The sequence below is a fragment of the Mustela nivalis genome (assembly GCF_964662115.1).
Source record: "Mustela nivalis genome assembly, chromosome: 19".
Classification (NCBI taxonomy): Eukaryota; Metazoa; Chordata; class Mammalia; order Carnivora; family Mustelidae; genus Mustela; species Mustela nivalis.
The window spans coordinates 35,342,900-35,365,133 of NC_139038.1; the positions used below are offsets into that span (position 1 = coordinate 35,342,900).

Sequence of the window (22,234 nt, forward strand, 5' to 3'; positions counted from 1 at the left end):
AGGAACATCGTGTTTTATTGACTGAAATAGAGTGTTTGGAACAGAATTATGGTATTCTCATCAAACAATTCATTTTACAGGAGGAGCAATTCCAAAGTGTGGGGTGGGGCGGGGATAGTTCTCAGAAGCCCCGTATTTCAACCTGTAGAGAACATTCTCTAACCAGTCGGGGACTCCAAATGATGCTCTTCCAGATTTAGTGGATTTGCTCAGAAAACACAAGCAGTTGCTAAACGGGAGAGGAAGAGGGAAATTATATCCCGACACCCACTTTCCTCCAGATGCTCGTGGTGCCGAGCCTTCTGTCCCAGGAGAAACAGTGACAGGCGGGCCTCCTCCAGAAGGAGTCTGGAGTGTTTGGTTGAGAAGCCGTAAATCATCAGGCTAACCTCTGACGTTTATCGTGTGCTTTCTGTGTGCTGGGCGCTGGGCTTGTGGACTCTACAGCTCCTCTCACTTGTCCCACGACAACCCAGTGAATGAGGTAGGCACATCCCCATTTTACAGATGAGGAAACTGAGGCACAGGGGCGTTAAGTCACCTGCTGGAGGTTACACAGCTAGTGAAAAGAAGGCTGGGGTTTGAACCCCGCCCTGTCTAAATTTTAGGACCCAAGCTCCTAAACACAGTGCGTGGGCAGGATCCTTTTGCTAGTGGGTTGTTTCTGTCCTGGTCACAACAGGTTAATGAACAAGAGGGAGAAAGAAACCAAGCCAAGGAAATTCCAACCCTGAGGTTTAGGGAACTACAGAAGCCAGGAACTTGGCAGCCCTTGGATTTTTAATTTCACGCCTCCCAAAGGTAGGAAAGACCTACTGATTGATGAAGCTCCAGCTTGGGCCCCAGAGACCTCCAACGAGGGAGGGGAACTACAGCAGATGCCATCATGGCTGTCTGCTGCTTCTGTGGCCCAGCTTCCCTTGTCCTGGGGTGATCTGCTCTCTCCTATCCCACTGCTGCTTCTGAAGGAAATGGCAATCACAAGACCCGCAGCCCCTTGGCCAGTACATCTGTAGGAGTGAGCACTTTACTCAAACAGGGCCAGGCAGAGGCTTCTTTGGGATTTGAGATAGAAAATTCTCTCAGCCTTAGAGATTGTGAACCCTGTGGTTATAGACTTGGGGCTGCTGACAGCCACTTTCCCACTAGGCAGAGGAGAGAATGAGACCAGCCTGAAAAGAGATACAGAGCTAGGAGGCCTGGGTAGGGTTGAGAGGATGAGCATAGGAGCCTAAGAATACTATGCTCCTGGATCCAGCCAGACCTGAAACAGGAACGCCCTTAGCCATCCCAGTTACAGGACCCAGGGAATTCCCTTTGTTTGCTTAAGCCAGTTTGAGCTGGAGCCTTCTCATGGGAGAAAGAATGAGCTCTCCCGAGAACTGAGAGGGCCTGAGGCTCATCCCTTTTTTCCAGGCTGGAGAGGTCACAGCAGATCCAGGTTCCAGTTCTCAAGCCAAGTATAATCTCAAGTCAAGGAAAGGCTTCTCCATCCTTCCCTGGTGCTAGTCCTAGACAATTAATGTATGGGGAGTGCTAGGGCAGCTTAGCCCAGAATGCTTCTAGGGCACAAATGGGTTTTAGAGGCAGGCGAGAAACTCATCTAAAGACTGGTGCAAATATCTCAGATTCCTCAGTGATTAATGCCTGGTGACATGGGAGCAACTAGCTTTGAGAACGTCCCCCGTCTCCCCCTACCACTTTCCCTCATGTGCACACACACCTTGATGCAGGATGCAGTTTTGGATTTTGTTGCTATACCTGAGGAGCAAACAGAGATGGATGAGACTCCCTCCCTGGAGGGAGAAGGATGTCTCCGAGAAGGTAGCTCCTTCTCTCTGCTCCAGGCTGGGGGTGAGGCTGGTAGGCAAGGAAGTCCTTGCTCTCCTTGTTCCATCATGCTAAGACTGCATGGAAGCATCAAGCCCATGGTTGCAAGCCTACCCCTTGGGCAAGGCCCAGTGACTCTGGGTGTTGACCAGAGATGACCCCCAGCTGTAAGGAAGGCTACAAGGGAAGAGTACCATTAAGCCATCTGGGCCCAGATTGGCCCCCCAGCTGTCGATAGAGCTATATTTGTGAGGTCCCTCCCAGACAGATAATATGACAGTCACAGTGAGGGGTAGGTTAGGGACCGGGGTAGCCCCATCAAGGAGCACAGCTGTATTGCCTTTACATGGTAAGAGTGGCCCCGTTTTGCCAACAGTCCCAAATGCCTAAGGGAAGCTGGACAGTTGGATTTCTGTATGAAATGCCCCCAAGTTTTAAATCCCTCTATAGGCTAAACAAAAGTCAGATCAGTCTGCAGGCTGCCAGTTCGTAACCTCTGACTTGTTGCCCTTTTGGAAGCCCAGGAAAGGAAAGGAGACGTGTCCTCAGCCCCAAGGAGACCCAAAAGTTTTCCATGCGAGAACTCAGGGAAAGTCTGTCAATATTGAAGCTGGTTGCAGGGGTCAGGTTTGCCCTGGGGTGGACATAACAAAGTCACAACCTCCTCCTCCCCCACGGGGGAGTCCTGGTGCCATGTTGAGATCCTGGATCCAGCCTTACCTGAAGCAAGGACTCCTGGACTGGCCAGTACAATGTGATCATGACTGGTTATCCTTTTGAGTGGGTCTCTGTGACTCACAACCAAAAAAGTCATAATTAAATTGCTCCAAGGAAAGAAAAGGACCTCCAGAGGAGTTTAAAGACAGCCAGAGATACTTCATCCCTGCCTGGGCCTCCCCATCCTCCTCAAGTCAGTGGTGGTCAGGCTGCCTTCCTAGCCAAGTGCTGGAAAGATGGGTTTCAGGCCCGGGTGGGTTGCTCCCGACAGAAAGTGACCCTGTAACTCATATATCTGCTCAGCACACATGTCTTGGGACACAGGGCATTGCTTTGGAGTCAGTTGTGAAAGTCATTTCTGCCAACCCAGCATTCTTTCCCTCTTCCTCCTGTGTGGCACCCCAGTATTCCTAGAGGCAACTTCCTTATGCTTTTCAAACCAGGTGGCTGGCGTCAGGAATAGGCATTGGTCCAGGTAGACCAAGCACTGAAACCCCATCTTGGTATGGTAACTGGCCCAGATTGGACACAGGACCCTGTTGGCCAATCAGTGTTCTCTGGTCCCCTGGCAACTGTGATTGGTTCAGAGACCAGTGTGGGACCCAGGCAGGCTGATTAGACTCCATTCTGGGAGCTTGGATGGAACTTTGGGAGACAGAGGTTCTCATCTGCAGCTGAGCTGAGGGGAGGGAGGGACCCTAGTGGTGGTGGGGTCCCCTGCATGGGGAGGGCACCTGAGAAGGAAGATGCTCCCAGGAAAGCAGAGCCAGGAATGGAGAGGGGATGCTGAGCCCGATGATATCCCTGAGCTCCCGGACCAGGCAGACCCAAAGGTGGCCCGGGGGGCTTTTCCTTACGTGAAGCCCAAAGAAGATCATTCCGTCCTTGCATCCTTGAGAATGCGTGAGCTGGATCATTGCCACTGGCTCCAGATGCCCCAACTTAGTCAGTGTCCAGACCCAGGGCTGCAGCCCACATGGTCCCAGACCCCATGGACACTTGCAGACCTGGGAGGCAAGCAGGCTGCCCCACAGGGCTAAGTCCCAACTATCTGGAGACCAGGGGGCTGCTGTGGGACTGGCCAGACGAGGAGGAAGTGGTGGCGCTGAGCTGGGAGAAACCGCTGGTGCAGGATTCCAGGCTGGACATGGAGCCCCTGGGGAGGAAGGGCATCGCACACACATTATCTTCTGGTGGAGACACGGGCTTGGGGCCCCCACACAGCAGTGGAAAAGCTGGTGATGCTGCAAATGAGGCCCCAGGGCCCTTTCCACGAGGCTGGTAACCACCCCAGGCACAGAGGGCAAGTGCAGAGGGAAAAGCAAGTGAAGCTGTGATGAGAAACAAGGCTCCGCCCATGTTCCTGTTCCACCCCCAAAGATCCCCACCTGCCGCACACCATTCAGGGGCTTCCATGAGCTGGGGATCTAGCATGGCCCAGAGGGTGCCCCACGGCCTGGGCAGTCCCCAGCCCTATCTCTAGCCTAGGCCAGGCCCCTCATCCCATGTTTTCACAACAACACTATGCTGAGACCTCCGGCACCTCCCAGCTGTGTGACCTTGGGCAAGGACACAAGCTGGAACATCTGCATGGCATCCACTGCTGTTCATAGTTACATGCGGGTGTGATAGTGTGGCCTCCTGCTCCGTGACTGCAGCCCCTTTGTGTCTTGTCCCCCAGCCTAATGCCTGCCTACTGAGGACAGCCAGAAGCTAGCCCTTGACCTGGTTCTCTGTGAGCTGTTGAAGGTCAGGGCTGCAAGTCCCCACACGGACCAGACCAGGCAGGATGGCAAGCAGCATCTGGCCCGCCCTTCAGCGGCCACCTGCCCTCCTGAGGGAAGCAGCCCCTGGATGCTTGTATCTACAGTGTCTGTCCCCTGCACTGGTTGGTGCCCAGTGCCCAAAACAAGCTGCTTCCCAAACAGGAAATCACCAGCCCTCCCATGCTGTGGGGTTCTCTGTGGAGTAAAGACACTGGCCCAGTATCTCTCACACTAGGCTGCACTTGTCCTTAGGGTACTTGGACCTGCACCTGGCATATGGATACAGATGCACACCCGCCTGGAGCCTTGATTTGACCCCACGGTAAAGAATATAAAGCATTAATTTTAGAAGGAAACTAACAGAGGGACTCAGTGGTTCAGTCGAGCCTCTGACTCTGGATCTCAGCTCAGGTCTGGATCTCAGGGTCATGAGTTCGAGTCTCATGTTGGCCTCCACGCTGGGTGTGGAGCCTACTTTAAAAAAAAAAAAAAGAAAAAAAAGTAGGAAACTAACAGAGCTATGTCATGAAGCAGGAAGCAAAATGACATTTGTTTTTAAAAGATAAACTGTAAAGCCGTGAAGAAACTGCCAGCTCCATCTCGTCACCCTCTGCTTCATTTCTGCTATCAAGTGCTTTCTGTATGCCTCAGGGAAGGGCAGGCTTCCACCAACCACTTCTTCCTGATGACAACTCCGGATGCGGGGGTTTCAGTGGCCCCCGTTTAACCGGTGGGGAGGCTGAGGCTCAGACGGCTGAAGTGACTTGCTTGAGGTCACACAGCAACCAGGAAGCGCTGGAGGTCTTAGCCACTCCTCTCTCAGAAAGCAACATTTGGGGAGAGGTGTCTGCGAGACACTATTCTAGAACGTTCTAGAACAATCCGGACCCTGTTTTATGGGTTTCTAGGAGTGAGAGGAGGTCCAAAGAGGAGGGCTTTGGGCTCTCCTTCCCCCTACCATCAATCTGGTATATTGGGGTTCTGTCCAGAGTTTCATTGGAAGGGGACATTCTGCAGCTGAAGCAGGATTTAGACATAGCATAGGATCTGACTGCTCACACAGGTGCTGAACCACGGGCGAATTTTAACTATACCCAGGCTGGGGCCCCGCCCCTGGATAAGCTCAAAGGCAAGTGGGAGAAATGAATCCAATGTCAGCCAGCCTAGAAGGAAAGAGCCTCGGAAGTGCTATGGGTCTGGCCTGGAGGAGACCGGGGGTGGTGGGGGATCCCCATCCAGCCCCTCCTACCTGAAGTCCTCAGACGCCAGCACCTCGTAGTAGTAGAGGAGTTTGCACTTGGGGCCGGGGCTGTGCAGGGCCGTCAGGACGTCCTCCACCCCCGGGAGGCTGCAAGCCGCATTCCCAGGGGGGCTGTGCATTTGCCACTGGAGCAAATAGGTGCCAGGCCACCGGGTCACATGGGAGCCCTGAAACACAGCAGCCCTCCCTGAGGCTCTGGTCCACATGGGGATGGACGGGAGCCCCTTGCCAAACCAATCCAGGGCCTCCTGACGTATCCTTGACTCCTCCGCCGTTACCACCCTATCTGTGGAGGCTGAGAGCCTCCCTCTGATCTGGTGGGAGTGGAGGCCAGGGGGTGGAGCTGCAGTTGCAGGAGAACAGGTGCAGGTGGCTAAACACCTGGATTTTGTTGGGCTTTTGTTCTGCTGCCCCAGGAGGGATCTGGGCAGGGAGCTGGCAGGTTGGTTAAGGTTAGTGGAGGGCCTGGATGGTGAGAATGGAGGTGTTTGTTGTTATAACTTCAGGGATTATAGAGGGGCTATATAGGGTGCTAGGGGTGCTGGTATGTGAGGTGCAGGACAGCCTGCTGCACAGGGACCCTGGGTGGGACCTGCCGTGCTCACCAGAGCCTGTTTGTGCAGGGTGGGTGAGTGAGCAGGCTGGTGGTCTAAGACTTGCAAACACTGGCCTCCAGCAGCCTGTGAGTAGAGGCGGGGCGGGGTGGTTCATGTTCCAAGACACATCTGAGTTCTGTTGCCAGTGTTAGAGCATCTCTAACGCTCTAGGTTCTGAAACTAACACATCAGAAATCACTGGGAAAGGGTAGGGGGTGCCAAGTCCAGGCCTCGTGCCCAGAGGTTCTGAGTCAGGCCCCTGATATGGGGCCTGGCAGTCTGAGGCTATGACAAGAATCCCGGGGGATTCTGAGAATGGGGTCCTGGGGTCCCCAAAGTCCTCAATCTGCCCAGTTCTTTCTCCCTCACTGTCCTACGGGGTCGCTGAGGTCAAGGACCAGAACCTCAGCACACAGTGAACACTCAATCCTGTACGATGAATGAATAAATGAACAAAGGAGCTCAAACCTGGATGCTCTCTCCTTCCCGGCAGACAAGAGGGGCTTCGACACGGCTGTAATCCACACCTAGGACCCAGCCTTTGTCCATCAGCTGCCCACCGGCCCTGGCCCCTGGCTCCTGGCGGCCAGGCTGGGGCATCTGCTTGCTGTGGTACAGGCTGAAGACCACGTCCCCTCTCAGGATGTCAAAGTCCCAGGTGATGACTGATTCCCCCTCCAGAATCTCCACCGCAACCTGCATGGAGGGTAGGGGCAGAGTCTGAGAGTCCCGTCTGGAATCCCACCAGGAGCGGGGAGCTGGGATAGGGAGGTCAGCTGTAGGAAGTGCTGTGGGCTGCCCACCTGGGTCTCTAGTACCCACTGTGGCTGTGGGGAAGATGGGCTGCTGAAGCCCCCAGTTTCCACTGTCTAAGAACTGCTCTAGGGAGATGCATCTGTCTCTGTCTTGAAACGGCTAGAAGGTCCCACCCTGTCGCGGGGTGGGTAATCCACAGCCAAGTCTGACAGTACAAAAGGTCTGTCTATCTGTCGTGCTCTGCACAGCCCAGGGCTCCCCTCGGGTCAGGCTGGGCGAGACTCAGCGGCACCGTCCCTGTCCTTACATCCGCCCCCACGCCCACCCTGCCCCACCTCTCCTTACAGGTTTCTGCTGAGAACTCATCCTGAACACATCGCTGGCACAAGAACCCTGGCCTCGGGCTCTGCTTCAGGGGACCCTGACCTAAGACAACACCCCAGCCCAGCGTGCCCTCCCAGGCCAGGTCCCGGCACCTCATGGGGGGCCCCTCGGAGCACGCTGGCCGACTGGTAGGTCTCTCTCCACTGCCGCAGCTGGTCCGTGTGCTCCTGCTCCTCCTCCATCAGATAGAGGGACTTGGGGACCAGCCCTCCTTCAGGGACATTGCACTGGGAGACAAAGACAAAGGTGGCAGGCCTGGCTGACTCAAAGAAGGGTGCTCTGTGACCCCTGAAATTGCACTTGTCACAGTGACCCTTTAGTGAGTAGGGAACCAGGCTCCATGACCTCATTTACTCTCCAGGAACCACAATGCAGTAGGACCTATTATTCTCCCCATTCACAGAGGGGGAAAATGGAAGCTCAGAGAGGACAGGCCACTGGCCCAAGATCACACAGCAGAATGTGGCTGAGCCTGGGCACAAACCCATGTTTATCAGTCCCCTTGCTGGGCTCATGTCTCTTATTACCATGCGGGACTTACAGGCCCATTTGCTAAACATAAGTTATGCATACATATCTCAACAAGTGGAAAAAATGGGCAAGCTTGGCAGAATTCCTAGGAAATGCCTTTCTTAAACTCAAAAATCAGGTAAACTTGGAGTCTGGTATTCTGTTAGAGACGGAAGAGGGGCCTGCCTTCCCATAGCCAGATGAGGTAAGACTGTCCTGACCCAGGGTCTCCCCTTTCTGTGTCACCTCACACCCAGAGGCAGGCAGTAGAAGGGGTCTGTGGCTGCCTCCCCTTAAAGCAGTTGGCCGATCTTCCCACTCCGTGGAGCTGTGGGTTGGGAATAAATCCCTTTGGGTACACCAGCTCCGGGGGGCCAGATCACTGGGCTGGGAGTCCCCTCTCCCGGCAGCAGAGGGCGCAAAGTCAGCAGGTAAACTCTGATTGCTGCCTAGCAACATACTGAATGGGGAATACCAAGATAAACCTTTGACTGGCCTGGTCTCCGCACTTCCAGAAACTTCCATCTGGATCACTATGTTTGAAAAAACCAAGGTAAGGTCCCTCCTTGGGAAAAGACTCACCTCTCTTGGGGGCAGCTTTGAAAACAAGGCCTGCCCCCAAAAAGAGAAAGCGTGACCTCTCCGGGTGTCTGCACCCACACTCGCAAGGGTGGGGCCCCACTCCAGCCTCAGTGGACCTCTGCAGCCCCACCCCTTGGCCTGCAGCCACACTCACCACACACTCTCCCCCGAGGAAGTCGGGGATCACTTCTTTATCCAGGTAGTCCACGAGGCCTCCGGGGCCCTGGTAATTGCTGCCACTGTAGATGAGAAACTTCTGCCTGGTGTTCTCATTGATGAAGGGGCTGATCTGAAGTGGGGGAGAGGAGACAAGATAGAACCGGGTGTTTGTTTGTTTGTTATGTGGAGATGTAACACATCACAAAGAATTAACCACTTTATTTTACTGCTTTTTAAAGTTTTAATTTATTTAAGCAATCCACTGTATGGGACTTGAATTCGTGACCCTGGGATCAAGCATCACATGCTCTTCTGTTCCTTTTTTTTTTTTTTTTTTTAAGATGTTATTTATTTATTTGAGACAGAGAGAGCAAGAGTACACGTGCACGACCCAGGGGCAGGGCAGAGGGAGAAGGAGAAGACTCCCCAGTGAGCAGGGAGCCCGACACCCGGCTCGATCTCAGGACCCCAAGATCATGACCCAGGCCAAAGTCAGACGCTCAACAACTAAGCCAACCAGGAGCTCCAACGTCACATGCTCTTCTGTCTGAGCCAGCCAGGTACCCCAGAATTAACCTTTTTTTTTTTAAAGATTTTATTTATTATTTATTTGATGGACAGAGATCACAAGTAAGCAGAGAGGCATGCAGAAAGAGAGGAGGATGCAGGCTCCCTGCTAAGCAGAGAGCCCGATGTGGGGCTCAATCCCAGGACCCTGGGATCATGACCTGAGCCGAAGGCAGAAGCTTTAACCCACTGAGCCACCCAGGCGCCCCTGGAATTAACCATTTTAAAGGGAACAGTTAATTGCTTTTAGTTCATCCACTATGTTGTATAACTACCACTTTCCTGTAATTCCAAGACTTCTTAATACCCAAAAGGAAACCCCATTTCTTTTACACATTGATACACATCAGCAGTCCCTCGCCTTGCCCCTTGCCCAGCCCCTGGCAACCACTGATCTGCTTTCTCTATGGATTTGCGGGTTCTGGACCCTTCGTAGAAATGGAAGCGCAGGACACGTGGCCTTTCGTGTCTGGCTTCTCTCACTCAACGTCCTGGTTCCCTGGTTCATCCACATTGGAGCCCGGGTCCCGCCTCATTTCTTTTTATGGCTGAGTAATACCGCACTGTATGGCTGATGCCGTTTCATCGACCCCAGATAGAAAGTATTTCAACACTGAACTCAGTCGGTTGTTTCTCACGGCACCCCCCCACCCAGTGCCAGCGTGGTACGTGACGAGATCTGTAGCTGCGGCAGGAAGGAAGGACTTGATACTGTCGGGGCACGGGCCAATCCAGCAAGGAGGGGCACAGGTGGAAGACCGACAGGAAACTGGGAATGCCACCTGTGTGTGCTCACTGTCCTTCAGCCTCCATCCTGGGAAGCGGTCCCCTGCGGGCCTCAACAACTTGGCTCCACGCCATTGCCTTTCCGTCTGGTGTGGCCACTGGGCGGGGCTGGGGCGCAGCCGCAGGAGATGGGGGGTAGGAACAGAGAAAGAGGCCAAGGTACTTCTTCCCCCACCTCCGCCCACCTCAGTGCCCCAGACACCCCCACCCCCACTCTGTTCCAGCTCTCGTGGGGTTCGGTAACATTGTCATCCCCTCTGCTTGTCCGTCCAGCCCCGGGGGGTGGTCAGGGCTCACTGCAGGGGCTAGCTCCAAAGGCCTCTCCATCCTGCCCACACCTCTGCAAGGAGTTCTTTCATGTCACGTCCCCACTAAGCCACTGGGGTGAATCCCACTTCTGGCCAGAACCCTCAATGGCTCCCACCACCAACCAGTATCCATCTTTTTAGAGGTCTCCAAACAGCAAGGGAACTTCATCTTCACAAAGATCAGGATATTTCAAGATAAAAGGCTTTAGGAGCAGGTCCTGCCCGTCCCTCCCACAGTTCCTGCTCCCTGGCCTAGCCCCAGCAGAGCTTGAAGTAGCCACAGGAGCCAGAGAATGTTCTGCCCCAGAAGTCTGCTCACATCCCTTCCTGTTGACAATCCTCCATGGCTCCCTAGTGCCCCGGGACAAAGTCCACCTTCACCACAGCCTGGACTTGGCAGGCACTGGTCTCTGAGCATTTTCCCAGCCTCTGCCAGGGCAGCCCTTTTTCTTTTTGCTCCAACCACTCCTGACTGGGTTTTCAGGTTCTCAAAAGCATCAAGCACAATCCTGCCTCCAAGCCTTGGCCCGTGCTGTGTGGGTTGCCTGGCCCGTCCTTCCTCCCCACGCTTCCCTGCATGACTCTTGCTCCTTCCAAGGGTCTCAGCCACAAGTCACCTCCTCTGAGGGACCTTCCTCAGTTCTCCAATCTAAATTACCTCCCTGCATCACCCGCTGCCTGACTTAGCCTCCCAAGAACCCTGGCTATCCTCACACACAGGGTTCTTGGAGAGACAAGTCCCTTGTCACAGGGAACCATGAAGCGTTGGTTCGTGCGGGGTTATCTGCTTTATTTCTCCCCACCCGGTGACAGTGGTGGGGAGACACAGAGGCTGGCTTGTTTACTCCGAATCCCCAAGGCCTGGAACGTGTCTGGCACATAGTAGGTGCTTAATGAAGCACTGAATCCACTTAACTCTCGAAAGTCTGTCTGATTGAACCTCAATTTGTAGTAGAGGTTCTCTGGTTTTCTGGGACGCTGAATCCTCGGAGGGGGCCTGTGGATCAGCAGCAAGACCCCAGGGTTTCCAAGTGCCAGTGACAACCTGCTCATGGTGGTGAGATGGAATCAGCACATTGTGACTAGCCTATTTTTTTTTTTAAAGATTTTATTTATTTATTTGACAGAGAGAGATCACAAGTAGGCAGAGGGGGAGGCAGAGAAAGGGGAGGAAGCAGGCTCCCTGCCTGGGATCATGACCTGAGCCAAAGGCAGAGGCTTTAACCCACTGAGCCACCCAGGTGCCCCGTGACTAGCCTATTTTTAATGGAATGGAATAGAAGAGTGAAGAGGGTAAAACCATCACTTGCAGATCTGTTTCATGTGTTTGTGTGTGTGTGTGTGTTGGGCTATAACATAATGTATATTTCTTACTGTGGGTCTTGGATAAAATGTTTTAAAATCCCTTCAGCAGGGGCGCCTGGGTGGCTCAGTGGGTTAAACCTCTGCCTTCAGCTCAGGTCATGATCTCAGGGTCCTGGGATCAAGCCCCGCTTCGGGCTCTCCACTCAGCAGGGAGCCTGCTTGCCCCTCTCTCTCTACCTGCCTCTCTGTCTGCTTGTGATCCCTCTCTCTGTGTCAAATAAATAAATAAAATCTTTAAAAAAAAAATCCCTACAGCAGTAAATAAATAAATAAATATTTTTAAAATAAAATAAAATCCATACAGCACAGAATACCAACACTCCTTGGAGCCAACTCACAGGAGCCCTGGGGACACTGTACTCTCCTGAGTGCGACTCCAGTGTCCACAAGCAGGACAACAGATACATAAATCCTGGTCCACCCATATGGCAGAGTCGTATTCAGACATAAAAAGGACTGAAGGACTGATCTGAGCTACAGCACGGATGAACGGGTGATCAGCACGCTCAGTGAGACGCTCAGTGAGAGTAATCAGATGCAAAAGACCTCGTATTGTATGATCCCACTTATGGGACAGACCGAGAACAGGCAAATCCATGGAGATAGAAAGCAGCCTCACGGCTGCAGGGAGCTGAGGAGCGGGGAGCAGTGGGGCTGCTAATGGTTACAGGGCTTCCTTTTGGGGTGCTGATAATGTTCTGGTGGGATGGTTGCACAGCTCTGTGAAATCTACTAAAAACCACTGAATTCAGCACTTGGAAAGGGTGAACCATAAGGTTCATGAGTTCTACTTCAATAAAGCTGTGACTTAGGAGAAATGACAAGGAACAAGCAGGCAGAGGGACCCCCCACCATCTCAGCCATCTCTGCCCAGCAGAGGCCGGGCCCGGCGCCTGCTCTCACCAGCGTCCAGAGCACCGGGAAGACGCGAGGGGCTCGCACGATGAGCAGCCGGCCCAGGGTCTCGGGGTAATTGTCCTCCACCACCTCAATCATCCGCAGCAGGGCCTTGACCCCCGGCCGCCACAGGTGACGCATGTTGAGACCCTCCAGGTCCACCAGGCAGGTCCAGGAGCTGCGACAGAGACAGGCCACTCATTCCAGCTTGCTCTACCACCTCCCAGGGCTCCTGACCCCCTCAGGAAGTCTCGGGGGCTGGCAGACAGGAAGGGATGGAGAGACTCAGGAAGGCAGGGTTGGGAGTGGAGGGGCAGGACAGTCTTGTGGAGGCTACCACCCCTGACCCTCAGCTGGGGAGGCCATGCGGTGAGAAGCTCAGTGCCTGGCCTCTGAGGCTAGACACCTGAATTCCAGTGTCACCTCTGCCCCTGAGAGCTGTGTGACATGGCCAACTTCCTCATGAAGACAGTGGCAGTGACACTAAGGGTCCCCATCTCGAGCAGTGGTTAGGATTAAGTGAGATAGTATGTGTAAAGCGCTCCGCAGGGACGGGCCAGAGCAGCACTTGATAAAAGCCAGTTACTGCTACCAATTGTGCTGACTGCTAAGAACACACACTCCAGAGCCAGATGGCCTGGATTCGGATGCCAGCTCTGCCACCTGCTGTGTGGCCTTGGCCAGGTTCCTTGACCTCTCTGTGCCTCCATTGCACTAGTACTAATTCATTAGGGAAATGACTGTTTTACCACAGCGGCTAGTCCCCAGGAGCCTCTCCATCCTGCCTTTGTTCCCTTCATCCAGCCCACACCACTGCAAGGAGTCCCTCATGATATCCTGTCATCTGAGCCACCTCAGGTGAATTCCACGTCTGAGCAGGACCCTGACTGATGGATTTCTTACCCCAACCAATGTATGTCCCCTTAGGAAATCTCCAGACAACAAAGGAACTTAATTTTCCCAAAGATTGGGCTACATCAGGATAAAAAGCCACAACAGCAGGTGCAGCCTGCCCCTCCCCACGCCCCGGACTGTAAGAAGGACAACGTGAATCAAGTACTACGGAGAACACATGCTGAAGAGTGAGTGTTACCCCTCGACGGTCATTGTTTTTGATGATGCGTAAAGAGACCCTGGGACTCGTGATATGATTCCCACATTACAGATGTGCAAGCTATTGTTCAGAAAGGTTCGCTGCCACTGTAAGTACTCAGGTGGTAAACTGAGTTGGGGGAAGTCAGAGAGGGACGGTGGTTCCTGGATGTGCTGTGACACCTGCGAGTCCCCCTGCCTGGGAGACAGAGTCAAGGTGGCACTTGGTGGGGGAGTAGAGCTGGCCTCACAAAGCAAGATCCAAGGGGTGATGGGGCACAGGGGATCATGTCTTTGAGCCCAAAGCAGACGGGAACAGGTTCCAATCTTGGCTCTGCCACTTACCCATTTCACAACAACCTTGGATGAGCATCGCCCCTCTGAGCCTCAGTTTCCCCCCTCCATAAAGAGCAGGGACAGTAACAGTCCTGCCTCATAGGATCATTGTGAGAATGAAGAGAGGACATTTCTGTGAAGTACCTAGCCTGATTCCTGGCCCAGCGTCTATGCCCCATGAACCTTGGCTGTTTTTACTATTTCGGGGGAACTGGCTCCCGGCTGGGGTTCTTGCCTGATGGGACGGCCAAACTGCTTTGTGTTCCCTTCACATCTCTTCTGTCCCTCCTCGTTGACAGAAAGAACCTGGAAAGTAGAGAACGGGTTGGCAAACGTTTCGGTGGCTGCTCTGCCCGTGGGCAGCCCTGGGATCCGGGAAGTGGGGACCTCGACTCACGTGTTTCAGCAGGGTCTCCTCCCCCACGGCCTTCATCAAGCCTTTGGTGTCCATGTGGCCCAGGCGCAGGATGTAGAGGGGGCGGCCATCTTTGTAGGCGAGGGAGGCCAAGCAAAGAGAAGGGACATTTTTTCAGGGCTGATAGGGAGAGGGCAAGACCCAAACTTCTCCTTGGAGGAGGCGATGCCAGGCTGTGGCTCAACCTGGCCCCTCCTGTCCCTTTATTCGCAGATGTTCTGCCTGCCTCCAAGAGGGGCTGACACCAGTTATGGCCAGAGAGGCAAAGTGTCCAAGGGTCAAAGAGATTTGCATCACACAGGAAACCGGGTGAGGGGCATGGGGTACCTTTCTGTATGACCTCAGCAACTTTTCTGCAAACCTCTCCTAAAATTAACCGTTTACTTTACAGCTTTCTAAAAAAGAAGAGATGAACCATGTTAGGAAGGAATATGGAGAGAGGGGATAATGTTGGCTCTCAGCTTTCTGTCAACCAAAGCGAGTAGGAAAAATAAGGAAGTGTGTACAAATACAGTCGATTCTTGTTATTCATGGTAGTGATGTTTCTTTCCTAATGTCACCTTGAACACTGAGTTAGGGAACAACGAAGCATCGCTTTGAGGAATAATATGGGGGAAAGTCCCTGTGAGCCTTGAGACATTACATTTTTGTTAACTGATCGATACATAACCTTGTCCTGAATTTATTGAATTCAGGAGCTCTAGCCTCAGAGGCTGTGCTCATTAAGGACACCTTATTGGGTATAAATTATTGATTCATCCACATTGTGAACTCACGGCCAGAGGCACAACACTCAAGACTTAAGAAGCTTTTCTAGCGGCACATGGGTACAGCTCAGGTCATGATCCCAGGGTCCTAGGATAGAGCCCCGCCTCAAGCTCTCTGCTCAGCAGGGAGCCTGCTTCCCTTCCTCTCTATCTGCCTGCCTCTCGGCCTACTTGTGATCTCTCGTTCTCTGTCAAATAAATAAATAAAATCTTCAAAAAAAAAAAAAAAAAAGAAGAAGAAGCTTGCCTAACACACACATTTTCTTTGTGAGGCATATCACAGCCTTCTTGTGCTCGGGAACACTGGCCAGCACTTTTGCACTTTGCCTTTAAACAGCAAAAATCACACACACACACACACACACACACACAAGGCACAAAATTGCCAAAAGAAAAAAAAAGTTAGTACAAAGTGGACTTTAAAAAGGACTCTTGTTAACAGTATGGGAGCTGAAACAAAAAAGCCGAAGGACACTCAGGTCGGACAGCTGATTTTTTGCCACTCTGCGCGTGGTCCTAATTGACCACAGAAGCACCTGAGTATTGATTTGGGGGTTACAAATAAATTTGCATGAGTAGGCAAATTTGCCAATATGGAACCCATGAATAATAAGGAACGACTGCGTATTAAAATAAAGTGCTCCAACCGGTTCCTCAGGAGAACCAAGCACTCACCCTAATCGATAGATGTGAGTTTTTACTGAAAGGGCATTGAAAAGAATAATGGGCACAGGCATCAAGGGCAGCTTGCTGAGAAACTGAGGGAGGTTATTTGTAGTGGGTTGAACAGGGGCCCCCCAAAATTCACAGGTGCCCAAAACCTCTGAATGTGACCTTATTTGGAAATAGACTGTGGATAAAATTAGTGAAGGACCTCCAGAGGAAATCCTGCTAGATCCGTGTGGCCCCTAAATCCAGTGACCTGTGGGCTTTATAAGAGGAGGAGAGGACACAGAGAGACAGCCAGAGGGCAGCCATATGAAGACAGGCAGAGACTGGGGTGACATGACCACAAGCCAAGAAACGCCCCCAGGAGCGGGAGGAGGCAGGGAGAGACTCTCCCCTGGAGACATTGCAGGGAGCATGGCCCTGTTCACACCTTGAGTTTGGGCTTCTGCCTCCAGAACTATGAGAACATACATCTCGGGGCGCCTGGGTGGCTCAGTGGGTTAAAGCCTCTGCCTTCGGCTCAGGTCATGATCCCAGGGTCCTGGGATCGAGCCCCACATCGGGCTCTCTGCTCAGCAGGGAGCCTGCTTCCTCCTCTCTCTCTCTCTCTCTGCCTGGATCTCTGCCTAAATTGTGATCTCTGTCTGCCAAATAAATAAATAAAATCTTAAAAAAAAAAAAAAAAAAACATACATCTCTATGGCCTTAAGCCACCCGGCCTGGGGTAATTTGCTTTGGCAGCTCTGGGCACTCATGCAAACCCATGCAGTCATCACGTGTGGGTGTCCCAAAGATCAAAAGCAAGGGGCGGGGCACCTGGGTGGCTCAGTGGGTTAAAGCCTCTGCCTTCGGCTCAGGTCATGATCCCAGGACCCTGGGATCAAGCCCTGCATGGGGCTCTCTGCTCAGCGGGGAGACTGCTTCCTCCTCTCTCTCTGCCTGCCTCTCTGCCTACTTGTGATCTGTCAAATAAATAAATAAAATCTTAAAAAAAAAAAAAGCAAGGGTGGGCTAAGGCTGCCCCTGAGTAAGAAATACTGCTTCGAGCCCAAAATGCCTGGCCCTACTTTCCTCATGGCTGGGTGAACCCCAAGGGCATCTTCAGATACCCAGAAGAGTCAAAAGGAAAAATAATAAGAGGGCAACCTGATACGCGACCTTTAAAGCACCTTTGACAGTGACCAAAGTTGTACGACGCTTTGCATTATGGAGGTAAAGGGACGCACCTATGTCCTGGTAGTGCCAGCCCCCTGCATAGAATTCCTCCAGGAGGGCAGGCGGTTGCCAGGTCTGGAGGAGGAGATCCACCTGGTGCTGCTTTCTCCAGCTCAAGGACTGGCACAGCATCTCCCGGGCCTTGTCCAGGTGGAAGTCACGGGCCCGCAGGAACCGGAGGATATGCTCATCTTTGGGAATCTGAGAGAAAGAGAAAGCACGTAGAAAGATATTCCCTAACCCATGGACAAAATTATAGAGAGTGCGTCTCCAGTCTCCTCTGCAAAATACATAGCTGGGAAGAGGACCATACACTTAACCATGACACAGTCTAGGGGTGAGCTATAGGGAAAATCTGTGAGTTTTGGCTGCCTGACCTTCCTCCTTCTCCACATACCTCTTTTCTTTGGGGGAGCTGCTTTGCTTCTCCACTTCCCAGCACCAATCCTGGTTTTAGCTGGTGTTGTCAATCAGCACGCCACTCCCAGGGCCTCAGGGGTGGCAGAGCCCAATCAGGGCACGTAGACAACTTAAATCAGAAGAATGGGTCGTGAACCCCTTTCTCTGCAGTGGCAAAAGGTGAGTCTACAAGCCACAGGCAGCCACAGCTCCAAGCTCAATAGGGAAGGAAGTCCGATGGGGATGAAACAGAAGCAAACAGATACAAGATACAAGATACAGATACAAGATACAAGAGCTCAGCCGTCCCGATGGCATGTGAGCCCTGGTTCGGGACATCCCTGAGACAGGTTGCATGGCCCCCAGGGCGAGGCTGAGTGATGTCCCTTCAAAATTCATATCCACCCAAAACCTCAGAATAGGACGTTATTTGGGAACGAGTCTATACTGATATAATTAGTTAAAATGAGGTCGCACTGGCATAGGCAGGCCCCACTCCAGGAAGGGAGTTGGGACATAGACACAGGACACACAGTGGGAGGAAGGCCACAGGACGATGATGGAGGCAGAGACGGCAGCGCCACGTCTACAAGCTGAGGACCGGCAGCAGCCACCAGAAGCCAGGAGGGAGGAGGCACGGCCCAGATCCTCCCACGGAGCCTTCAGAAGGAACCAATCCTGCCCGCGCCTGGGTTTCAGACTCCTGGCCTCCAGAACTGTGAAAAATACGTTTCTGTTGTTTCAAGCCCCTCCGTTTGCGGCATTTTCTTTCAGCAGCCCTAGAAAATTAATACAGCCCGTTCAACAGTTCTATGGGCCAATAAACACTCCTCTCCTTGTTGTTTGCCTTGACCCAAGGTGCATTCCTACCACACAGAACCCAGAGTCTAACTGAGAGGCTGAGGGGACAAGCGAAGACCCTGCCAGCTCTCCTTCCTTTCCTTGGGCAAATATCAACAGGCAAGGGAAAGCCAGCCCCACTGAAAGCTCCCCTTGCCTGAGTTTTGATCCTGAGCCAGACACAACTCTGGGCACTTAACATGCCTTGTCCCTTGTCATTCAGTCCAGATGGCATCTGCCAGCATTATCCGCCTTTACAGATGAGAAAACGGGCAGATAGGTTAAAGCACAGCCCAACATGAAAGTAAACTCCCTTGTCTGCCCCTCTGTCTCCCTCGCCTGCCCTGCCGAGCCTGGGGAGGGGAGAGGAAGGAAGGGCAAGCTGGACGTTCTTATTCAGCAGAGCTGAAGGTCAAGTCCATGCTTGGGACCTACAAGCATGATGGACATTCATGGGATAGGGCTTAGAGTCTGGGGTCGCAGCTGGGGGAGAAGAGCTCCTGTTACCTTCCGGTGAGGCCAGCACTCAGCAGTGTACAAGACATCCCCCCTAAAAACTGTCCAGCCCATAAAGAACTGTCCAGCCTCAAACGTCAATAGTGCAGAGGATGAGAAAGCCTGTGATCAGCGGTACACACAGCATATGAGTTTTGCATAGATGAGACAATACATAATAAAAAGGAGGCTAAATAGGGGAGGTGGGGGGGGGATAACTGGGAAATGGGCATTTAAGGAGGGGGCCTGAAATAATGAGCAGTGGAGGTCGTATACAACTGATGAATCACTGAATTCTACCTCTGAAACTAATAATACAGTATACGTTAAGTTGAATTTAAATTAGAAAAAAAAGAAGGAAGGTAAAATAGAAGTTTCCAGGATTGCTAATGACATCAGCCTGTTTACCCGACCCTTCTGCCACCAGGGCCTGAAGTGAGTAGCTATCATTGAACGGGCTCTGGTAGACCCCAGCTCTGCACCCACCTTGCCTTTGTGGGTCTCCTGCAGCCAGTGCCGAAGCCGGATCAGGCAGCTCTCCTGCACAGGTGTGAGATGGCCCAGGTACCTTTGAATGTAGTCTGCATCCAGCTTGTCCCCTGTGGGAGAAGATGGGGGAGTTCAGGACCAGAGGGCAATCTTCTCCACGTTGTCTACTCTTTCTGGAACCCTCGCCTCACTGGCCACCTCGGATCAGAAGCATCGGGTACAGTGGCCCTTTCACCAAAGAACAGCCATGGGGGGTCCACATCCTCTGGTCTTGCCAACCCATTTCCAAGATGGTTATAAAAACTCATGGTGGGGCCAGCCTGGATCTCACTGTGGCAGGTGATGTGTCTGTCCTTTGACCCTTGGAAATCCAGATAATTCACACACACACACACACACACACACACACACACACACGGAGCTGTCCTGCCCTCTGAAGATTATTAACAACATGTGCTCATTGTTTCCAGACATGCGTCATCTCAGGGAGCTCTCCCAGCACCCCTGTGAGGCAGGGGCACTACTGTCCCCACTTCACAGAAGACAAAACTGAGGTCAAGAGAGGTTAAGTAGCAACAAAAGCATGTAGTGCTCCATCATAAAAGAGATGGTCCGTAGGTACAGTTCCTTTTGCCTTCCCACCTCCCGGCCCCCTTGTGGGTTTGAGGCTTTTCATAGACAGAGCCCTGACCCCAAAATACAGCCCAGGAGTTGCATAGATCATTCCCAGTGTTCAGTCCTGTCCAGTTGCGTGATTGGGCTGTTTGGGGTCAGCATGTTCAGGCATTTAGAGGCTGGGCTCCAACCTGAGGTGCTGGTGCCCACTCCTAACTGCTGGGGCGGCAGATGCTGGCGCGGACATTAGCATGCGAGCATCTCAGCAGCGGGTAGGCGGTCCACAAGATCAGCCCCCACGGGCACAGCCCGTTCTCTGTGTGCGCAATAAGAAAACAAGTGGGATGTGTGCACAAGCAGCAGCAGGACCCAATGGTTCCCTCTAAAATAAAAACAGGCCAGGCTGGAGGTCAAAAGGCATCTGGGTAAACAGAAGCAGGAGAGATGCTGATGGTGTGGAGTGGGGGAGCCTCAGAGAGGCTGGAGATGAGAAAGGGGCTTGGAGAGGATGAGGGAGAAAGCACAAGGGAGGCAGGAGATACCAGCATCCTTCCGGCCTCTGGGCAGCTGTGAAGGCCCCTTTCTCCTGAGCACAAAGGCCCAGTGATTCAGGACTGGGTGGAAGGGGCTTGACTCTGCCTCTCGCCAGCCATCCTGAACACCAGCCCTGCTGCCGGACAGCACAGATGGACAAGGGAGGAAAAGTCTGGTGCAAAATGAGGTGGGCACAGGGCATGACCACCAAACAATGTGCACAAGAAGGGGCAAAAATTTAATTTTTAAAATATTTTAGAAGTGCATATACCCCAGTAGCCAGCTAGTGCATATACAATTGGTACAGAGTAAATGTTTGTTGAGTGAATGAATTTTGTTCTGCCTAAACACTGCCCCAGATATATTATTGGTTACATGGCATATGTCAAAGAAAGCCAAGCCCTAGGGTTCAGTGGCCCCCAAGGAAAGACCAAATCTTCGTGAGCACAAATGCATATGGTTAAAACTGAATTCATGAAGTATGTGTAATTTTGAGTCCTAGGGATTTTTTTTTAATTTTAACATTATATTGTGAACAGTTCCCATATCAACATAAGTTTAAAATATGACAAAGGGCTAATTGCCTTCAGTACAAAGAGCTCTTACAAAGCAGTAAGAAATCAATGGGCAAATAGGAAAATTAAAAAATACAAGAACAGAGATTCACAAAAAAGCAATACAGAGTCACTAAGAACAAGAAAATAATATTTGGCCCCACTCGTCTACCAGTGATTGCTGTTTGCTCTCAGTTCATACTTTTTTAAAGATTGTAATTATTTATTAGAGAGAGAGTACACGAGCGGGGAGGGGTGGAGAATCAGAGGGAGAAACAGAAGGAGAGGCAGAGACGGAGGGAGAAGCAGAGGGAGAGGAAGAAGCAGACTGCCTCACTGAGCAGGGAGCCCAACTTAGGTCTCGAACCCAGGACCCCGGGATCATGACCCGAGTGGAAGGCAGACACTTAACCAACAGAGCCACCCAGGCACAGTCTCATGGGGAACTGGAGTGAGGTCAGGAATAGACATAGCTCTACCCTTTTGGGGGGAGCATTGATTAGTACAATGTCTTTGTAGGCCTAATTGGTAAATCAGCCAAAATTTTGTCACATATAACCTTTGACGCTACAATTCAACTTAAAAAAGTTTATGCTATGGGATGCCTGGGGGGCTCAGTCGTTAAGCATCTGCCTTTGGCTCAGGTCATGATGCCAGGATCCTGGGATGGGGGTCCCACATTGGGTTCCCTACTCAGCAGGGAGCCTACTTCTCCCTCTGTCTGCTGCTCCCCCTGCTTGTACTCTCTCTCTTTCTCTCTCTCTCTCTGGAAATTTAAAAAAAAAAAAAGTGTGCTACCTATACACTCATATAAATATAAAAACAACCTTAAGTAGAAAGATATATTATTCATATTTTTAAGTGGAAAAAAATTAAAAACCAGAAACCTAAATATCCATTAATAGAAGATAAGCTAAATTAACTAAAAATAATAAATAATCAATACATGTTTATTAATAAGTTAAGTTATGGTAGGGCCCAACTACACCGTAAAATACTGCAAGGTACTGAGACAGAAACAATGATCCAGAAAACTGTTCAAGCAACATCAGGAATTGAAAATAAGCAAAACATCCAGGAGAATGTGTAACATGCTCTCACTCATTCAACATATAAGTTAAACACGTCTGCTTGCCTATGTATGCGTGTGTGTATACATATTATGTACGTAAAAATGCCTAGATAGTTTCAGGAATTATGAGCACAAAACTATTATGGCCTCAAGGGAAAAGAAAGGAGTCTTACTTCCTAATTTACATCTTCCAAGAAATTTGAGGTTTTTTCCCTACCATCATCATGCCTTACTCATATAATTAAAAATAGTAAAAAA

General features: G+C 51.7%; 1 protein-coding gene and 1 long non-coding RNA gene across 3 annotated transcripts in view; one reads left to right on the forward strand and one right to left on the reverse strand.

The window, feature by feature from the left end:
• The window catches only part of SEC14L5 (SEC14 like lipid binding 5), a 41,338-nt gene continuing 19,104 nt past the window's right edge, over positions 1-22,234 (reverse strand). For both annotated transcript variants that reach the window (XM_082713083.1, XM_082713082.1), the window contains 10 exons: positions 19,199-19,311; positions 16,990-17,179; positions 14,310-14,398; positions 14,148-14,218; positions 12,491-12,662; positions 8,557-8,691; positions 7,403-7,537; positions 6,639-6,866; positions 5,563-5,741; positions 1-3,703 (listed from right to left, as the gene is read on the reverse strand). In XM_082713083.1, the coding sequence (XP_082569209.1) occupies positions 3,595-3,703; positions 5,563-5,741; positions 6,639-6,866; positions 7,403-7,537; positions 8,557-8,691; positions 12,491-12,662; positions 14,148-14,218; positions 14,310-14,398; positions 16,990-17,179; positions 19,199-19,311 (1,421 nt within the window). In that variant the 3' untranslated portion in view covers positions 1-3,594. The remainder of the gene's footprint in view (positions 3,704-5,562; positions 5,742-6,638; positions 6,867-7,402; positions 7,538-8,556; positions 8,692-12,490; positions 12,663-14,147; positions 14,219-14,309; positions 14,399-16,989; positions 17,180-19,198; positions 19,312-22,234) is intronic.
• LOC309854294 lies at positions 7,549-14,140 on the forward strand. Its single transcript, XR_014306137.1, has 3 exons — positions 7,549-8,373; positions 8,927-9,121; positions 13,289-14,140. It is a non-coding gene; the product is annotated as an uncharacterized lncRNA (long non-coding RNA).